General features: G+C 35.9%; 1 protein-coding gene across 9 annotated transcripts; it reads left to right on the top strand.

Moving 5' to 3' along the window:
- The first annotated feature begins 1,616 nt into the window (after positions 1 to 1,616).
- LOC114260842 (Cysteine proteinases superfamily protein) lies at positions 1,617 to 11,523 on the top strand. 9 transcript variants are annotated; one of them, XM_082898255.1, is made up of 8 exons: positions 1,786 to 1,901; positions 3,571 to 3,641; positions 5,106 to 5,258; positions 5,392 to 5,755; positions 5,863 to 5,984; positions 6,631 to 6,671; positions 7,306 to 7,404; positions 11,154 to 11,523. In XM_082898255.1, the coding sequence occupies exons 4-8, from the start codon at positions 5,485 to 5,487 to the stop codon at positions 11,323 to 11,325; spliced, it is 705 nt and encodes a 234-aa protein (XP_082754381.1). In that variant the 5' UTR covers positions 1,786 to 1,901; positions 3,571 to 3,641; positions 5,106 to 5,258; positions 5,392 to 5,484; the 3' UTR covers positions 11,326 to 11,523. The 9 variants fall into 9 exon arrangements, with proteins under 9 accessions (XP_028056830.2, XP_082754378.1, XP_082754376.1 ...); XM_082898250.1 differs by having other exon boundaries at positions 1,739 to 1,901; positions 5,106 to 5,755; XM_082898256.1 differs by lacking the exon at positions 3,571 to 3,641 and having other exon boundaries at positions 1,774 to 1,901.
- The last annotated feature ends 3,759 nt before the right edge of the window (positions 11,524 to 15,282 follow it).

Below are 15,282 nucleotides of genomic sequence, written 5' to 3'. Positions count from 1 at the left end.
TTTACACTGTTACTGTACTGTTTTAACAGGGATTAAGTCCCTGTCCTGAACCATTGTAAATGTTGTACATACTGTTTTGCACTGATTGTATATATGTATGAAAAGTCTTTTGCATACAAACTGTCACAGCTCATTGGACATATTTTAATTACTGTATTGGCTTCCGCCAGCCCCTGTACTCTATATTACTGTTTTACTGTTAAGCCGGCCTTCGGTAATCTCGGATTACTGGCCGATTATGGTACTAAACCCATAGGGGCGGGTTTGGGTCGTGACAATAAGCTATTGAAATGCTACAATCTAATCGGTTCAAAACGTAGCTCTTGACGAGGATAACAGCTTTAATGAAGGCCCAAAGATTGATTATTGCTCTTACTAGATGAAATCTAATGTTTTGTAGCTAGGGTTTTGGAAAGAGGGCTGCTAGAGAGAGAAGGAGTGCAAGAGAAATGAATTAGAAAGGATTTGGATTGCAACATAACTCTACTGTCCCGACCAGACCACTCGAGCGAACTTTTCATTGCTCGAGCGAAGTGCCAAAAATACAAAGGGACCACTCGAACGAACTTTCCATCGCTCGAGCGATAAACACAAAGTCTTAGATGTTTTATAGAGTTACAGTGAAAATACTAGGAGCTCGCATTTTACAATCGAGCGACCTTTCCTTCGCTCAAGCGGTCTCGCCTGCAAACCTCTGAGATATTGGGAGCTACAAATCTCTGTCGAGCGACCAAGTGACCGCTCGAGCGGTTACCCAAAATCAACTGTTACAAAGTCATTTTATGACAAGTATAGGACAAAAAACTCCTTCGGTTACGGAAATAATAGAGATAAAGAAGTCTACCAGAGATAAGAGAAGTTTCCACTTTTTCTCACTTTGATTAACTGAAGTGAAAACTTGTGGCAATTGTTGAGAGATAAAAATTAACCCTGTGAGGTGGGTCCACCCAATGCCTACATAGAAATAGAATTAAGGTAATAAACTAATATCTTGCAATACAACTTGCCAAGTTGCTCTGGCATATATGCATCAGAAAGGTTTTTGGCCATACAAGTGACTCATTTTTGGCACATTGGACAAAATTGATGGCTTAAGCTCATTGGACAAAATGAGTAGCAAGTTAGCCTATATAAGAGGATGTAATCTTCTACTCCAGTGGGAGGTATGCCTAAACTATTTTATTTACTTATTCAGCTTCATTTAGATATATACTATTTAACTTGATTGTTGGAATGCCCTCCGGCCGGCAACTGCCGATCAGAAGGTACTAACTGTTTATTCTTTTGCAGATTCGGAACGATGTGACTCATCTCTTGTTGATCTCTTAATTAATATATTTTTGCTTCCACAAAATTTATTTAAGAAAATTTTCAATTTATACATAGAAATTTTCAATTTATAATGATGTGAATATATTTATTTAAGAAATATAATGTGTTATTAAATTTAATTATATAATTATTTAATTTTTTGAAGTATATATCCGATGAGTTAAGAATTTATAATTATTTTTTAAACTAAACTTAAACAGATATAAAGATTCGATATTCGGGACAAACCAAATCTAAACGGGCCCAAAAAACTTTATTATGTAATATCAACTCGATCCAAACTTGGCTAAACCCGGCCCGGCTCAGCCCGAAGTTTGTTGACCGCTAATACCACCTCATCCAATTCAAGAGCCGTGTGCCTGGATGGTTCTGATTTCTACGGTGTCTCCGGCTAACCTCCAGATCTGCTTGTTATATTAACACGTCCAAACAACCCCTTACAAAAATTATCCCATTTCTTCTTCAAACGCCACCAAGGCTTTCTCAAAGGGAATTCTTTGCTTGAAGAGCTTTCCTCCCTCTTCTAGAATCTGGAGCTTTCCATTAGTTTCAACGGCAAGTTTTAAAGAGTATACTTTCTTATCTTGGATTTAGTTTTTCACTGACCTTATAATATTTTGCCATTGTTGTCTTCTGTGGTTGAGGACTCAACTGGTTTCATTTCCCTTTATCCTCCATAGCATATATATTATATACACACAAATACACATATTTATGTTATGTGTATATTATACATCTGGGTTCCAATAGCAAGTTTTATGCAGGGTTTCTTTATCTGGGCTTAGATTTTTTCTCTTCTTTTATTGTAAGTCATGCCACTATTGTCTTTACTAATTGAGTAATTAACAGGTTTCATCCCTTAGTCACCTTTTATATAGGTATACAATTTGGTGTTGCTGTGTATGCATTATCCATTTGATGTTGCTCTGATTGTTTCTATCTTTCAAATGCAACCTGCCTCAAAATGTCTTCTCTTTTTTTCTTTTTTCTATTTTTTCTTTTTTATCCAGTTGTTAATCGTTAGATTAGCACCTATGGAATTTAGCCTCCTCACCCTTGCAAAGCATCAAGTGCTTGCAATTTAATTCAAGTCATGGTGGCCCACTAGGCTAGGCCTAGTTGGTTTGTCTCAAAATGTCACAATTGGTACCATAGGGAATCCTGAGGCTGCAATGTGTGGGAATGCGGGCAGCGGGTTTGGGTTTGAGTTTGAGTTTGAGTTTGAGGGCAGCCCCTTTCACCATAGTCTCATTGAACCTCTTTCAACACCCTAATAGTCCTTTTTGACAGTTGATAAGTTAACATACATGCCATGATTATGTCCCAGTAATATCAATGATTTTATGTCTCATCTCACCTATATTTGCAACTGCATAATTCTTGACACTTTGTTTTTATTCTTGACTTCATTAACAAGTATTTCATTTTGGTTTTTATTTCTTTGGTCAATCTAATTCAAGGACGAGGATAGTGGCCAAGTTGAGTCAACTCTTGATCTTCCTTCATTCTATTAACTTAAAATACTTCTCCTATGAAGTGTTGTAATAGGTTTAGGTGTCAAATCTAAAATAGATTTTAAACCGCAGGGAATACAACTAGTATATATATTGCCACACTCTGACCATAGGTACAAAGCTGTCTCTATGGTCAATATTGCCTATTGTCTAATCATTCACCTATCGTCTCTCCCTGTATATGTAAACCTATATATGCATACCAAAGACTATCTATTGGTATGAAGTTTCAGTTGCTGTGGATGTTCTAGATAAAGGATCTATGCACAATTATTCCAAAGATATTCGGTGTGGGGGTGTGTCATTGTGTGGAAGCTATGAAGATAATGCTAACTTTACAATAGACATTAGGACATATTTAATTTAATTTTTCATGAAATTTCTAAATAGTATAAAAAGTTTATTGATTTTATTTTTTAATTTCTAAATAAAATCTTGAAACTTTCTCCAATTAGACATTGGTGATTCTTCTTATCCTTCACTGCATTTGTGTTTCAATGCGCTCTCTCTCTCTCTCTCTCTCCAAATAGTTACTACCTTTTTACCTGAATGAGTATATCCATACTGAACATACTTGTCTAAGCAAATAACAAGTGTGTGCACTATGCTATGCATAAGGAGAATATTTCTTAGACAAGGTTTTGTATATGTTCCTTGTAGTAGCTTGTTACTAAAAAAAGTTTTGCATCCTGAATTTTGTAATTTTTGCTTTTTTCATGTGGAGGAGTATCAACTGCTAACAAAATAACCATGCATGATGCTCTTTTAGTTGAGAAAAAATATTGAAAAACTGAGGTAAAGAGATACTTTTTCTTTAGTACATAGAAATCTATTGACTGCAATTATAGGTGTATGAGTGATTGATGGGTGTATACGTTGCTATCTCGAAGTGGTGCATTTTCATATAGGAGTATATGTGCATGATTCTTTTGTTGTTGGGGCTAGGGATTAAATAAATTTAAAAAAGACACCAGCACAGAAGTTTTCTTCTACAATTCGCCAGAGTATTCACTGCATAAATTCATCTATTAATGAACAAACAATTTATTAGGGATATATTTTTGTAATGTAGTACCCATGCATTATTGCATTAGCCACAGAGATCTGTTAAATAGTGCATATGGCGAGCAGCTGTTTTCAAGAATTCGTGCAGTCCAGTGCGCATGCATAGCGGCAATATATATACAAATATAAATGTAATGAATATGTACATACATATTAAAATAAATTATAATAATAGGAAAATCAAAGTAGAATACATAAAGAGGTAAACTGCTAGTTTGGTTTAATGGCCTTTGTATGTTATGGAATATGAGCAAAAAGATTCCCTAGTTTGAAATTATCTAGTTAATATTGGTAATGTATTTGAACTCCAAAGAAATAACCATATCGCCTATAGAAATTTTAAAATTTCAATATTAACCCAAAAGATTATGAACTTCCCAACTTAAAATTTCAGTTCCACCCCTAACAAGTCAATTTGCCTTCAATTTGATCAAAGTTGCGACTTTGACCCATTAAAGTCACAAACTCAATTCACTACATGAACTTGAAACAATTTTGGAATTCAGTTGTAGTCAAATCATGAATTTGACCAAGTCAAGTTGTGAAATTTTGGTGAATTCCACTCTAAACTCATGATTTTGTTAGTTATAATGCAATGAGTGGCCTAGTTGGGTGAAATGGGTATCCTAGGTAACCTATTTAAGAGAAGAAATTTCCAAGTGATTTTTCTTTACTAATTTTTCCGTCATCCAATCCATAACTAATTGAATGACTCTTACCTAAACAAAATAAATAAATAAATAAACAAAAAACAAAATAAAACAACATAAAAAAAAAATAATAATAATAAAAAAAATAAGTGAACACTTTGCTGAGGAATGAACTTTTTTTTTTTGGGATAATTATTGTTAGAGGAATGAACCTTGGTGTTTGTTTGTTTGCAAATCCCTAATCTAGTCTTGCTCACTCACCACTACTAATGGGGTCTTAGTTGATTCCCTTTTGTTTAGGTTTAGCTAACAACTATGCACCAACTGATAATGGTATATGTTTTTGAAGGAAGAGTTTCTATTTTTCAAGAATAATTTTTTCATGAAAGATGAATGATTTCTTAAATATGTTAATCTACAACTGCTAATGGCCATATAACATATTCGGTTATGTGCATGTAAGTTTCTGAGTTATTTGCTATGAAAAGATGTTTGGATTATGAGCTAGCTAACATTGATTTTTTGTTTCTTGGCTGGCTGCAAGATTAATGATTTAGTGGCATATTATGCTATACGGTTCTTGGTGGGTTCTGGCCACATAAGGTGCTGCATTTGTGCTTGTCCTGTTAGGCTATGCCAACGTAATGGTTTGGTCTCCCTTCAGCTTGCGCTTGAAAAATGTGGTCCACTTGAGTAGGTGTGTACGAAAACAGATGAGCAACCGTATATGTGGTTTCGTTTCTGAAGCACCGCCCAATTCATGTTGTCTTTATATTTCCACTGGTTACTCCAAACCAAAATATACTGATATTGGCTTTCAAGCATCACAGGGGAGCTGTTTTGGATCATGCATTTACAAGCAGAGTAGCAACTGGCATTCATTAAGAGTTAAAAATGTAGTTAATTTTAGGCAATCCCAGCCAATGTGCCTTGATTTTTCATTTGGTTGCCAGCACGTGAATGTGAAGCTTTTAGTGCCAAAACAAGGAATTATTCCCAAAGTCAAATGTAATGTGGGACCGCTATCTTGGCCGCGAGGATGTGCATCTACAGGCTTAATTTTTGGACTTTTGGTTTGTTGTTCAACTTCTGAACCAGTACACGCTGAAGCATCCCAGCCAGAAGAGAATAAGGAAGACACGTCTGTCAGCTTTTCCCATGGAAAGAAAGTCTACACCGACTACTCTATTACTGGTGAGCATTATATTATTACCAAGCTTTACGCCTTCTTTTTCTTTACTTGTTTTTCAGCACATTTAAACATTTGCTTGTAAAATTTAGATTTGCTCCATCCTGTACAGGCATACCTGGAGATGGCAGATGTTTGTTTCGCTCTGTTGCTCATGGTGCTTGTTTAAGATCAGGGAAATCAGCTCCAAATGAAAACCGTCAGAGAGAATTAGCAGATGATTTACGGGCTAGAGTATGCTCCCCATGCCTCTTCATGATTAAAATAATAAGTTCAAGATTCTTTGTACCTTTCCGTTTCGCTTTATTAGAAGTTTGATTCTATATAAACAATTCAATTGCAAATTGTATTGCTGTTTCTCGCAAGATTCATATTTGACTCTAAGTTTTTTATTTTTTATAATTCAATCCATGCAATTTTCACATCGAATCTTAAATGGTTATAGTTGAATTATGACTTGAACATTATAACTTTATCTTATTGTTAAATTTTTTACTATTTGTGCTGGTTCTTGTACTGGAACTCTCACTTTTATTAATGTTTCTACTTTATCACAATTGGTAGGAGCAACATTGTATAGTTTAAGTACACATATTTTTCGTGCACGGCAGAACGTTCAATTCGTTAGCCTTAGTTAAGGTATCTACATTATCCTGCGTCTGTGCTGCTTGTCACTTTGTAGATATTCTTTGACAGTTATCAATCACTCATACATAAAATTACATTTTTATTTTATTTTTTTTATATGAGACCTGCTATGTTGAACTTGAACTATCCCTTACACTATCAAGCAAGTACGTGAAAACTTTGTATCCCATGTCCACTGACTGGAGATCTCTCCCCCCCTCCTCCCCCCCCCCCCCCCTCCCTTTTTTTTTAGGTGGCTGATGAATTTGTTAGAAGACAAAAAGAGTCAGAATGGTGAGTTTTCTGAGTTGTATCAATCTTACAAAGTAGCTTGGAATATCCTATATGATTACTACTATTTTTCTTATATATGTTCCTCTTATGATGCAAACAAGAGTTCCCTTAGTATAAGAAAGATGGGGAGAACATAAAACAGAAACCAACGTACCAAATCATGGATTCTACTTCTGAGTCACTTATGTTATGTTTGCTTCCTTGGAATGAAATGGAATGGAATGATCATTCCATCAGAATGTCCATTCTCATGTTTAGTTCACTATAAAAATAATGATAAATACATTGCAAATGGAATGGAATGATCATTCCATTCCAATCAACTTTCATTCTAGTGAACCAAACACTACCTTAGTATGTAGTCATCTCATAGAGTGTTTCCAATTTGACCTTATTGAACCCTTGCGAATGGCCTCCTCATGACTAGCAACTTTGGTGCTGACAAATTTTGTCAAATGGACTATACACGTTTAAAGGCTGAATATGATATAACATACATGTCTAGCAAAATGGTTATTATTCTTCACTCAGAATGTCACATTTTATCTTATTAAGGTAAGAAACATATTTCAGGTTCACCTATATTTGAATTTCTGCTATTGTTATGTAATTGATAGCTAAACAATGTGATTAGGTTTGTAGAAGGTGATTTCGACACATATGTATCTCAAATACGGAAGCCACATGTATGGGGAGGTGAGCCTGAACTATTCATGGCTTCACATGTTCTCCAGTAAGTCTGTCTCTTTCTCTCTATGTGTGAGCGTGATGTGTGTGCTTTAGCAACATAAAATGTATGTATCTCAGTCTATCGACTTGAATGTACTGATTATCTTACATTAGAAGAATGCACACATCTGCTTGGTGACTTGTGCCAGTCAACAATCACACATCTGCTTGCTGACTCGATCCAGTCACCAATCATGGTGTGTATAATTGTGAATCAATTGTTTCTTCCTTTTAATATATATATATATGGTTAAATAACAGCTGCAACCCATAATACTTTAATGTGGTGCCATTAAATCTGTAAAACTGACTATGAGGCTGTTAGATGTGCTTGGCTGGGAGTTGTTTTAATCTCTCTTGTTTTTCTGGGTTTGATTTTACATTCCTTTTTTGGTTACATTTGGACAACTTTTTTTTTTTTTTTTTTTCCTCTCTTCAATGGAAATAGTGACAACAAAAGCAAAGCAAGCAACACCTTATGAAGGCCTACTGAAAGCCACAGCGTAGAGGAGGTTCGCTATCCCGGGCGGAGGGTCTTCAGAAATAGTTATACTGCTACTGAGTTGGACACCCAGATTAGCTAGGAAGTCCACACAAAAGTTTCCTTTCCTAAGGCTGTGTTTGGATCAAGTATTTGAGTAGGGATTTGTGGAGGGAAAGGAAAAACAAAGGGAAAGTGAATGAAATATGAACTTTTTTTGTTTTACTTTTCCCTTACCCTTACCTTTTCCTTTTCCTTCACAAATCCCCTCTCAAATCATTAATCCAAATACAGCTTAAGGGTGAGCTGGATCTGGAACTTCAGCCTCATCATAATGAATCTGCAACCTTCTACCATGGCTCTGTAAGGTTTCCATGTGATGTTCTTGTTCTGTAAGATATTCAGTGCATTAGCTGAGTCAGTTTTCACAATCACTTCTTTGAATCCCATATCCAAAGCCAATTTCAGTTCCAGTAGATTCCCCAAATCTCCGCAACTAAACTTGTGGCATTGCCAATGCTTCCCGCATATCCAAGGATACAGGTACCTTCATCTGATTTAAACAGCCCTCAAAATCCCTCTTCACCAGGGTTTCCTTTAGCTCATCCATCCATGTTAAGCTTGATTCAACCTGCAGGATGGAAAACCCAAGTAAAGGAGTCTAGCAGGTTTAGGGGTTCTTGAGGTGATGCCCTTAGATAAAGCCTCATTAATCTCACTAGCAAACTTAAAGCTTTTCCTGAGTACATCTTGACTAGAAGGGATATAATTTTGAGAGACGAATTCATTTCTAGCTTCCCAAAGATGCCACAAAAGAGAAGTGAACAGGGTGGGCCAGTTAATCTCATTCACTGACTCAAGTCTAGGCTTGTTGATATTATCAGTTATCCAATGGAGAAAGTCTTTATTTCATCTTGTAATGTAGTCTTGGGCGTTAAGAAAATTAGAGCGGACTTCCTTACTAATAAGGTATTGTCTCGGAATGTGAGAAGTGTCTTCCTTAACAAGATGGCATCTCTCACAATCAGAACTGTTGGACAAACCCCTAGTGTGACTGAAGTGGTTGGAGAGAATCCTGCCTTGGATCACAAGGCAGAGGAGACCCTTTAATTTCCAAATCCAGTCCAGCAATCATGTTGGTAGTGGAATTGCTCATAAGCACTCTCGATTAAAAAATCACCAGAACCCAACTTGCCCATATACATGAGTTTAGGAATGGGGGTATTCAGAATGAGGAGCCTTAAATCATGATTATAGATTTGTTCAGTGGAGTTAAGGTTCCTATCCCCAAACTCATCCAGGAAAAACTCAACTGTATCAGAATTATTAGTGATATTATTGTCCTCAAAGAGCTCAGCCAGAGGCCTCTCCCAACTCCACCAATCATGCCAGTAAGGACAACATTCTTAGCTTTCATGATACTCCCAAGTGTAAGGTCAATTTCTAAACAAGCAAGAACACAAATATTTATCCCTCATAATTTTGGAACTGTTTGGTGCAGCTTATAGAGGTTGCTTGTAGTAGGGATTTTCTTTTTTTTGTGTGTGCGCGCGCGCTTAGAGTGTTTGGTTGCAAGTAAAGGCAAGTTGTTCTCCCTGGCCTTTCTGATACAAAGGCCCCCATTATCCTGACTGTTACATACTTTTTTCCAATCGATAAAGTGAACTTTCTTTTTCTCATTACGAAAATGGTCAAGACCTCTAAAACATCACTTCTAAATTTACCCCACATGACGTGAACTATTTCATGTCAATGATTTGTTTAGGAATTGATCAACTAAACCCCAATCCCTTGCCAAGTTATTATGGGTAAATTTAGGGGTGATTCCGGCATAGGCATTACTTCTCTTGATTCTATCCACTTGGTTACAAACAGCCATGGGAGGCCATTAGTTTGCATAGAGTAGCTAGGGATAGCATAAGTGACTACCTGAATTAAGGTGGTCCTACCCAGCCGGAGAAAGCAAGTTAGTTGTACGGGGGGAAATATTTGTCGTCTTTCGTACGCCTTGCTACCAAGCTCGCCTTGCTCCGAAAGAACTCCGACTCACTACGATCAGAACAAAAGTAAGCTACTCGGCGGGTGGTTTGCCGAAAAATCCCTCTGACGGTCAAATTAGTTTACTTGAGGAAGAAGGAATGCAAAGCCCTATAGAGAGAGAGAGAGTTGCTACAGTGTGCTTACCTCCTCAGAGTCTGCTTACGCCCCTTATCTAGGTTGGCCATGTAGCCCCAGAATGAGCGCGCACTACCTCTGTTGTCCTTTGCTGGATGCATAGCTGTACTGCCCTCTCCTCTCTTTACACTTGCATGCGTCAATACTGCCAAACAGTATTGGCCAAACCGTCAAACGGTATTGATGCATGCCAAGAGCGGATTTCTCTCCACCATGTCATTGGACCACGTGGAATGCCTCAACTGAGCAATCACTTGTGGCGTCCCTAGAATGCAAGCTTAGGACATCCTTGAGCTGATCTAAACTAGGCCGGCTCTTAGGACATCCTTGAGCTGATCTGAACTAGGCCGGCTCCCCGGCCCCATGCTCGGTCAATGCCATAAGGGCCTCGTACTCCTAGACCGGTCAATCTCTTTGGCATGTCAATCATCATCCTAGCCATAGACCACGGCCTGTCTTCATTCTACCCCAGTCCTTGCTTGCGGCCCAAACCACGCCTAGCTTGGCCCTTTTTTGCTGCCCAAGCATGGCTTATTTCGGCACGATGCCGAGGACCGTAGGTTTAGCTCGGCCCAACACCATGTCCCGTGTTGGTTTAGCTCGGCCCAACATTATGTCCCCGTGCTGGTCTAGCTTGGTCTAACACTATATCTTGTGTTGGTTTAGCTCGGCCATTGATTGGCACAAATTCCCCTCTCATTAGTCTTCCATCTAGAAGGTTTCAATTGGATTTTCTCAATGATAGGCGTAATGAAAATAGAGGAACACCAAGTTGTTAGTGAGAGGGATATTGTATTTATGGCTCAGTTCCAGAGCTCTCCTACTTGGAGAATGTTAGCAAAAACAAACATTTTGGAATTTTGGAAATTTATCGCAAGGTCAGTGACATCATAGAACTCTTCCAATCTTTTCTTATGACTTTATCTTAGAGACATCAGAAACAAACATTTTGGATTCTAGAATCTTTGAGACCTTTCCAATCTTTTCTTATGACTTTATCTTAAAATGGTTTTGGTTTTATTTCTAAAGTCCTGAACAAAAAAAAAAAAAATTGGTGACATTGAACACTCGCTGAACTAATGATCTGATGAGTGCAGGATGCCAATAACAGTGTACATGTACGATGAGGATTCTGGTGGGTTAATAAGCATTGCAGAGTATGGGCAAGAGTACGGCAAGGAGAATCCCATCAAAGTACTATATCATGGCTTTGGCCATTACGATGCATTGCAGATTCCCGGGAAGAAAGGTGCCCAATCAAGGCTCTAGTACTAGTAGTATATATGGCTTTAGAGCAAAAAAAAGGGTGGCATCAGTACTAAACTACCAAGAACCAAGAAAGAAGAAAGAAACTATTATCTTACTATTCCTTATTTTTGTTTCTAATTTGTGTTTTAACATAGAATCATGGTCCTTTGTGTTTTAACTTTTAAATTAGAGAATATAATAAAATAATAGCATTCTTCATCTTCTGCTGTCATGCTGCATTGCACTCTGTTTGACTGAGCTAGGTGTGTTAATGAATATTGCAAGCATGGATTAGGGACAGATTTGAATTCCAGAACTTGCAAATGCTAGTGTACTAGACAGCAACTGTGCTTAGGCTGCTTTCTGCTTGGATTGATGCTGAACTCTAGGTTTTTGAGTAGGGAATTTTTATTTTATTTTTACTTTTACTTTTACATGAGATTTAAGTCATTGGCGTCATTACATAAAGCATCTCCAGTGCAAATTTTGCATTCAAGTGTTGCAATTTTTTTTAAAGGTGAATTGTTTCTCCATAGTGTATTAACGGTTATGAATGAAACATGATGTTCCCCAAGCCCCAAGTTGTACCAACTAGGCCAATTCTTGAGCTTCAATAATCACTAGTTATAATAAATTCTTGGAAGCAGTCTATACAGGGTGATTGCTCTTATTTTAAACGGAGTCCCACAAGTGTGTGGTGGGATTGGTCTCTCAAGATTAGTCGAGATGCGTGTAACTTAGCCCGGATATCCAATTTACCAAAAAAAAAAAATTCCCCCCCACCCCCCGCGAAACTTGTTGCTCATGGCATAATTGGGAGAGGAATTGATCTTGAAATAAGAAGAAAAGCTGAAAAATGAAAATAGCTGCTCTTTATATCATGTATTTTATTTTATTTTATTTTTTTTGTTTTAAAAATGAAATAATTCTTTTTTGTTATTGCAAAAAAATATTAAAAAAAAAAAAAAAGGAAAAGGGAAGCAAATGTGCATTTGTCCCTTTTATGGTTCGAGCAGTTCAATACTGGGTACACCACTCGCATCTGGGGTGGCTGCTGTGCTGTGGAGCACAGCAGTATGGGTTTATTTCGGGGACTCGTTTTGATGATCTGAATCTTTTACATTTTAGAGTATATGAAGTAGAATATACTTGTAAAAAATTAAATTAATTGGATATCGTTAACATTTTTATCAACTTGCATTTAGGGGTTGTTTGGAATGTTCTAAATAATTGCACTTTTTGACTTTTTATGAAATATGAGTTGAGTTTGAAGTGATGTGGTAGAAAAGTGATGTGACTTAAATATGATAGTGATTTTTTAACTTTTTTAGAAGATACCAAACCTAACCTTATATTTATTTTAATTTACAATTATCATTTATTTTTATAAATACCCCATTTCCTCATCATTCGTATCCACTTCTATTTCCTTTTTTTTTTATTGCATTTGTTCTTTATTTTAATAACGTATCTTTTTACTTTTTCATTATTGTTTCTTTTTCTCCTTTTTGAATGAATGCTGCTATTAGCACCTGTCAAAATTCTTTGAACCCCCCATTTTATAATTTCTTTTTATTGCAATTATACCATAAAGTAAAATTACATTAAAAGACATTATTAAATGGAATACCCACCTATCAATAAGAACTAATACTCTATAATATTGGACACCCACCCCTACCCCCATACCCAACTCCGACTCCAATTATACGTATTCCATGTTTGTAAACCCTAAACTTATTACTTTTCATAACCAACTAATATAAACCTTAAATCTATTATTTTTCATAATCATCTTAAATCCTGAATGTGTCATCTTCATTACTATCATCAACGTTATTGAACTTGAAAGTTTTGCTTCAAGTATAACGTATACTTCATCACTTATTTCACTGTGTAGAGCAATGAAAGACAAGGACAACAATTCTAGTGAGACCAGCGTTCCATTAATAAGTTTATCTGTCTTGTATGAACATTCTCGATCGTTTTCGGTCGTTCTAATTTCGTTCGAGCTGTTCGGTACTGGTTTGCTGACTGTTAGAATTATATTCGGTAATACAATGCTGAACATAATCCTTTCGTTCAATACATAGGTTCTGAACATTAATGCAGATAGTCAGTTATGTAATTTTCTTTGTTAAACTAACTTAGAATGGAAAAGAGTGAATTAAAATGGATTTAAGTTATGTATTTTGAATGGATTTAATTCATGTTATTTTAAGTTGTGAATTAGAATGGATTCAAGTTACACAGTGATGAAAAAATTTTGTTTGGACATACAGTGCTGATAGGATCATTATTGTTCGACAAAACAGTTCTGAACAAAATACATTTTTTCGGCTACACAGTGGTGAACAAATTGTTTTGGGCTACATTCAGAATTCTGATGGCGATTCAGACAATGATTCTGATGGCGATTCAGACGATGATTCTGGTTTTCCTCATCTTGCAAACGGTTATGCAAATCTCGTAGATCTTCGATCGATCTCAGCTATGACGAAGATACAAAAAGCAACGAAGAAGATGATGATGAGAGGATGAGAGAGGTTACTGATTCGGCGATACGGAGAGCGTTCAGAGAAGATGAGAGTCGTCGGAATGCTCCGTTGGCGGCCGAGACGGAGATGAGAGTGATGGAGGGTTGGGGTCCAAGAATTCTATACTGGACCAAAGCTCCAAACTCTGAAGATTGAGTGAGTCAGGGAAGGAGAGGGATGAAAAATTAGGTGGATGTGCATTTCATTGTGAAAATATTATGAATATGAGTAGATTTGGTAATAAGTGGGGTGTCTAAAAAAATATTATTAAAATTTAGGATTTAGAGTTGGGGTCCAAAGAAATGGGGGGTCTAAAGAATTTTGATAGGTGCTAATAGCAGCACTCTTTTGAATTCCCTTTTCTACTTTGAGTGGGCTTGGTAATTATTTTTTTACAATTTTTTTATTAAATAATCTTTATCTTAAATAATTTTTTATTTTTTTTAACTACCAGTCAGACTTATAAAAACAAAAAACAAAAAACAAAACAAAACATTCCCAGAAGACAATAATAATAAAGTATTTTTTAATATATTTTTAAAAGTATACTTTTTATATCCTTTTTAGGCTGAAAAAATATTACAGATTGACAAATTAAAAAACAAAATATTGAAAAAAAAAACAAAAGAATAGACAATTTTAATTGTTGGCAAACAGGTAATCTTAGGGCAAATTATACTAACCTTCCCTAAGGTTTATGACAATTACAGAAAATCCCTTGAAGTTTTCGGTCCAACTACAGTACATGAATGTGGTTTTCATGTACTATACAAAAAAGTAATATTCTAATAAAGAAGGGTTGTCATCGGGTGCCACTGGTTTTACCGGTGATGTGATGTGACTTGATATATATATATATATTGGAACTAACCGGTGGTATGGTGAAGTTATTTGGTGGTCATGGGGCACGGTTACGTAATGTCCTAAATTTGCTGTGATTGGTGGAAGAGGTATGATCTATAATTTTGTGTTGGATGATTGGGGAATAACAAGGGCATGGTGGTTTGTGATTGACAATGGATATGGTCACGTGGCGCCCCTGCACCAAGAATTTTTTTTTAATGGTATGACATTTATATAATGTTTCACATTAAATTATTTATATAAAAATTATACTAATCTTTTTTAAGGTTTAAAAAATATATTAAGTACCCTAAAATTTGACATAATTATATTGATTTTTCTTCAAAATTTATTAATTTAAATAAAATTTAGCTAATTTCTCAATAGTTATTTTATTAGTTGCATGAATAGAAAAATAATGTTATTTAATTAAACATAATTTACTACTACATTAAATTATTAAATAAATTATTTGGACATGTTAGGTAGTTTTTAAAAATATTTGAATTTGTAAAAATTACTAAATAATTTTCATTTATCATTCTCATTGAGACTTCACTTACTACTAAATCAGATTAACGTATTACTTGATTAAATC

Source organism: Camellia sinensis, chromosome 12 (assembly GCF_055761805.1).
Source record: "Camellia sinensis isolate YWXY chromosome 12, ASM5576180v1, whole genome shotgun sequence".
Lineage (NCBI taxonomy): Eukaryota > Viridiplantae > Streptophyta > Magnoliopsida > Ericales > Theaceae > Camellia > Camellia sinensis.
This window is presented reverse-complemented; position numbering and strand designations above follow the sequence as displayed.